Source organism: Lucilia sericata, unplaced genomic scaffold (genome assembly GCF_015586225.1).
Source record: "Lucilia sericata isolate MDLA Ls3-8-SP2 unplaced genomic scaffold, ASM1558622v1 Contig001963F_arrow, whole genome shotgun sequence".
Lineage (NCBI taxonomy): Eukaryota > Metazoa > Arthropoda > Insecta > Diptera > Calliphoridae > Lucilia > Lucilia sericata.
The window spans coordinates 25004-31442 of NW_023995837.1; the positions used below are offsets into that span (position 1 = coordinate 25004).

The following is a 6439-nucleotide window of genomic DNA, read 5'->3' on the forward strand; positions in this document are numbered from 1 at the left end:
TCAGTTTCTAGTTCATTCTAGTTTCGTTCTAGTTCAGTTCTAGTTCAGTTCTAGCTTCAGTTCTAGTTCAGTTCTTAGTTCAGTTTCTAGTTCAGTTCTAGTTCAGTTCTAGTTCAGTTCGAGTTCAGTTCTAGTTCAGTTCTAGTAGTAGTTTCAGTTCTAGTTCAGTTCTAGTCAGTTCTAGTTCAGTTCTAGTTCAGTCTAGTTCAGTTCTAGTTCAGTTCTAGTTCAGTTCTAGTTTCAGTTCTAGTTCAGTTCTAGTTCAGTTCTAGTTCAGTTCTAGTTCAGTTCTAGTTCCAGTTCTAGTTCAGTTCTAGTTCAGTTCAGTCAGTTCTAGTTCAGTTCTAGTTCAGTTCTAGTTCAGTTCTAGTTCAGTTCTAGTTCAGTGCTAGTTCAGTTTTAGTTCATTTTCGTAGTTCAGTTCTAGTTCAGTTCTAGTTCAGTTCTAGTTCAGTTCTAGTTCAGTTCTAGTTCAGTTCTAGTTCAGTTCTAGTTCAGTTCTAGTTCAGTTCTAGTTCAGTTCTAGTTCAGTTCTAGTTCAGTTCTAGTTCAGTTCTAGTTCAGTTCTAGTTCAGTTCTAGTTCAGTTCTAGTTCAGTTCTAGTTCAGTTCTAGTTCAGTTCTAGTTCAGTTCTAGTTCTAGTTTTAGTTCATTTAACAGAGATTAATTTACATGATCTCTCCATCGACAATTTTTTTGTGATATTTTAATACAACTCTATGAACGTATTCCTTTACAGTTCTATTCTATTTACCCACATATTTGTAGATGGCAGTTTGTTAACGTTTAATTTACGGCAAGTGGAAACCATTTTTATAAAGTTGCTAACAAATCAACATCATTGTCGTCATTACCATTCCAGCGCCAGTAAAAGTAACATAATCCTACTCATCAAAACTGCAGTTCATTTTACAGTTGAAAGTTTAAAATTCAAATGTTACTACTATATAGGTTTTACGAACACAAATATGTCGGTGAAATTGTCTGACTTACTGTCTGTCTTTCTAACTCTGCAACTGTCAGTGGCAATATGTCTATTACTGTTCTTTTTTTCCAAATGTATGTTAATTTAAAACCATTTCAAACTAATGTGAATGAATGAAGAATAAACTGGTAGACAGACAAACACATGTACTCCTAAATACCTATAACATAATACATACATATGTACATATTTATGTGTGTATAAGTATATATTTTGTATATTTTTGGTGATTAAATTTGTGGGTGGGAAAATGGCAGCAAAAACTAATTTTTTTTCTCTCTCTCATTAAAGAACATATTTTTTCTACGGTACTGATGTATTGCAGTTTAGCTGTTAGTAAGTAGTTTGTGGATTTTTTTTGTATATGCTGATGTTGAACCATATTCAATTTACTGTTGCAATTGCACTTTTAGTTTTGAAAATCAAATTTGCCAGCACACTTTTGATTTTCCACTGAAATGCATTTTGCACGGCTGAAATAATTTTTGCTTCACATACTACACTCTCCCTTGGCTTCTCTGTTAGTACGGTATTTCGATTCGAAATTAGTACTTGTACTTTTCAATTATGATTTTTTAGTTTGGCCTTTCTATACGCTGCCACGATTTTTAGTGTTTTTGTAGTGGGTTAAAGTTTAGTTCATACTTAATTAGAGGTACTTTTCAATTTTTGCTTTTTCATTTTTATGTATTTTTTTCGGTTAATTGAAATTGTTTAAAGGTTAAATTGTAAGCATTATGGTTAAGCATCAATGATTATTTGATGTTGTAATTAGAATTTTTATTTCAAAATTGTTGGTTACTAATTTTTATATTGTGTTGTTCTCATTACAGGGTGGTGAAGTAATACAGGAGAGTATTACCTCAAATGTTAGTGAAGACTTAATAACATTGGAATTTCAAAAAACGGATGGTACTCTAATAACGCAAATCATAGATTTTCGAAATGTAAGTATTTGATTACCTACTAGGGTGATCGATTATTCGACATTTTCCAAAAACCGGTTTTCGAATAGTTCGAATAGTTGACATTTCAAAAAAACCGGTTGATATTTTTCAAATTCAGAAAAAACCGGTTAACCGGTTTTTCATAATAAATAAAAAAATATATGTTAATTTGAAGAAATTAATGTTTATGATTAAGTTTGATGAATAAAACATGGCCCGAAATGATTTTTAACAGTTTAACAGATTATAACTTTAGATCTAGTCGTCTGATTTACATTATTTCTTTAATATAAAAAAAAAATTAGGAAAAAAGTGGACACTTCTGTTAAACATAAGGTACTATGTAATCCTAGCTTATTCTAAAGCCCTTTTAGGAAATTTTCATAGGCATTCCAACACTTCCATAATATTTCAGCGGTAAATTAATTATTGTAATTGGAATATAATCTTAAGATTAATAAAATTTTATTAAACAGCTATCAATTTTTCAAATAAAATTTTTTAATTAATTAGGAAAATCAAAAAAGTTTAACCAATGGTGCTTTAGAACAGCGGTTCCCACCGTTTTTTACTTCGCGGACCCCTTGAGGAATTTATTTAATTTCACGGACCCCCATATATATTTTGATATCTTATTGTTATAAATAATTGTTCATCCGAAAATTGTCTTAGTCCTGGTCCATAAACCCTATAAAATATTCCCGTACATTGAGAATATTTAGTATTTCGGAGATGTTTTCAATTGCATGGTTTTAATTATAGAATGACTCCTAACATGATGTTTAATTTTGAGAGAGCTTTCATGTTCATTTCTCGTCAAGGTAGCGAAAAGGTTACTTTATCAAGTATTGTCGACATGTGCTTAAAGAGTCATGTTTCTAAATTTTTTTTGCGATTGCATAGGAGTGAGCTGAGTATGTACGCTAAGTTTTCGGGAAAATATGTGAAAGTTAGACTTCTTCGATGTTGTTGCGGAATGCGTTACCACATAAAATATGACCTGAACTCTTTGCGAATGTACTGTGAATTTGGATCTTAAATTTGAATTTTAAAATACCTACGAATTATTTTACTGCGTGGTTTTGACTATTTACGCAAAACGCTATGAATTTTCTGATGTTGATTTAATAATATTGGACAACAAAATGAAGTTAAAATCTGTGTATCACGTCGGAATGGAATATTTATATTTAAAATTAACTAGATTAACACTTTTGCTTACAATTTAAAAAAAATATTATGAAATGTGACCTAACTTCATATTCCGGGATACCAGTATCAGTATTTAATTCTAAGGCAAATCATTATCCGTCTGATATAAAAACATTTATTTCGATACATATACATTTATAAAAATTACAAATCACGTAATATGTACTTTACTTTATAAAAGTGAAACGATAAATTTGTAGGGCCTAGCTTCATCCTGATAAACGACCGAAACAATAAAATTCAAAAAGTCGCCAACAAATCTGGGATTATTGAATAAAAATTGTGTATTTTAGTATTTATGAAAAATTTGGAGATATTTTTAATATTTTCTAACATATAGAGAATATTTTTTATTCATTAATTTTTTCCTCGTCTTCGCGGACCCCCTAGGATTTTGCTACGGACCACTAGGGGTCCGCGGACCCCCTTTTGGGAACCGTTGCTTTAGAAAAATATATCCTAGTTCCTGGACTCGAATATTTTTAAACGGGCTGTATTATTTACTTCAAAATTTCATTTGAATAATCTTTGAATACAAAGCAAATAAAAGTATTCGAAACCGGTTTTTAAAAAGTGAAAAAACCGGGTTATTCGATATTCGAAAAATCAACATTTAGAAAAAACCGACACTGGTAAAGCAGAAAAAACCGGTTTTAAAACCGGTTGAAAATCGAGTCGATCACCCTATTACCTACCTAACTAACTAACTAACAAACTAACTAACTAACTAACTACTAACTACTAACTAACTAACTAACTAACTAACTAACTACTAACTACTAACTACTACCTAACTAACAACTAACTAACTAACTAACTAACTAACTAACTAACTAACTAACTAACTAACTAACTACTACTAACTAACTACTAACTAACTAACTAACTAACTAACTACTACTAACTAACTAACTACTAACTAACTAACTAACGAACTACTAACTAACTAACTAACTAACTAACTAACTAACTAACTACTAACTAACTAACTAACTAACTACTAACTAACTAACTAACTAACTACTACTAACTAACTAACTAACTAACTAACTAACTAACTAACTAACTACACTAACTAACTAACTAACTAACTAACTAACTAACTAACTAACTACTAACTAACTAACTAACTAACTAACTACTAACTAACTAACTAACTAACTAACTAACTACTAACTAACTACTACTAACTACTAACTAACTAACTAACTAACTAACTAACTAACTACTAACTAACTAACAAACTAACTAACTACTAACTAACTAACTACTAACTAACTAACTACTAACTAACTACTGACTACTAAACTAACTAACTAACTACTAACTACTAACTAACTAACTAACTAACTAACTACTAACTAACTAACTACCTAACTAACTAACTAACTAACTAACTAACTAACTACTAACTAATTAACTAACTAACTAACTAACTACTAACTAACTAACTAACTAACTAACTAACTAACTAACTAACTAACTAACTAACTAACTAACTAACTAACTAACTACTAACTACTAACTACTAACTAACTAACTAACTAACTAACTACTAACTAACTAACTAACTAACTAACTAACTAACTAAACTAACTAACTAACTAACTAACTAACTAACTAACTAACTAACTAACTAACTAACTAACTAACTAACTAACTAACTAACTAACTAACTAACTAACTAACTAACTAACTACTAACTAACTAACTAACTAACTAACTAACTAACTAACTAACTAACTAACTAACTAACTAACTAATTCCTTCAACGTATGTTCTGCCATTCCAGGAAGTATGCATACTTAAGGCTTTGGTTTTGGGCGAAGAAGAACGTGGTCAAAATCTCTATCAGGTCATGTGTTTTGTAACGAAATTCCAAAAAGGTGATTTCATATCATCCGATGCCATGGCCAAACTACGACAAAAGAATCCCAGTACAATACGAACGCCCGAAGAAGATAAGGGTAAGGAAACTTTTACAATGACCTCATGGGTGCATCTCAATCGTTCCCAACCCATAACAAGACATCTGATAAGTGTGTGTGGTGAAGCGGTAGATGCCACATATATAAGAGATGTCGATTTGAAGGCATGGTCAGAGTTGCCAGGTGAGTAATAACTTATTTTTTTTTTTTTTTTGTTACAAACGTAGATTTTACAGAATACTTAAATCTTCTGGAATTCAAATATTTAACTAATGTTGATTTTTATTTCCTTTTTTTTTACTTTTCTTCCCCTTCCCAGGCTCCTCTATCTCTAGTCTCGAAGCAGCCACCGAAAAATTTCCTGATACCTTATCGTCACGTTGCAACGAAGTCAGTAGCCTATGGGCACCTTGCATTTGTACCTTAGAAACCTGTATCGGTTGGTATCCCTGTGGCCTCAAATACTGTAAAGGTAAGACGGCTGGTGATTCATCGGCTGCTGCTGCAGCACAAACAAACTATCGTTGTGGCATTAAGACTTGTCGTAAATGTTCACAATTCTCATATTATGTACGACAAAAACAGCAATGTTTATGGGATGAATGACGAGAACTGCAACAAATGACCCCATTACAAATAACAATAATAAGAACAATTCGAATAATTACAACAACTATGACTACAATTCATACAATTCATACTCTAAATTCTAATTATACACCAATTAATATTATTATAATGATTATTATCTTATGCTCATTGTACAAAATTCAAAAGACAATAAAAATGATGACGATGATGATGATGATGATGTTATTGACGTTGCTGATGTGGGATTTTCACAGTAATCTCCTACACTTAAGTAGTATACCAATTCCAACGAAAATACTTAATGTTAAGATTAATCGACATTGTATTCATATCCCCATAACATTGCTGTTGCTAACCATGTCGAGGAAATAACATTTACATGACAGAGCAAAAGTAATTGGAAACCAACAACACCACCACCACCACCACCATCCTCTACTGGCTTCATTTCTTTGTTAAAAAAAAATTATATTTTTTCTAAAAAGAAATATGAAAATGGTTAAGGTGAAATCTATGAAACAAAAATCAACGATGTGTTTTTGAAAACCCATTGAAAATGGTAATTTTCTAAAGTGCTTAAACAACAAAACTTGAATAATCTACATATATCTCTGTGTGTGTGTGTGAAACTGTATGTAAATAATGTAAATTGTTTTTATGTAAGTATATATTACATAATTATATTTTTTTATATAAACATACTATATATTGAAACTTGAACATATTTCTTTTCTTTTTTTCATTTTCATACTCTCTTATTACTTTTTTACAAAATA

At 30.7% G+C, this 6439-nt stretch overlaps 1 protein-coding gene across 1 annotated transcript; it reads left to right on the plus strand.

The window, feature by feature from the left end:
- Window positions 1–1743: 1743 nt before the first annotated feature.
- On the plus strand, window positions 1744–6137 carry LOC119613075 (out at first protein; the record flags this gene model as incomplete). The annotated part of the gene is made up of 3 exons (XM_037969012.1): window positions 1744–1932; window positions 4937–5255; window positions 5392–6137. Coding segments are annotated over 3 exons (795 nt in total), but the record flags the coding sequence as incomplete, so codon positions are not given.
- Between the last annotated feature and the right edge of the window lie 302 nt (window positions 6138–6439).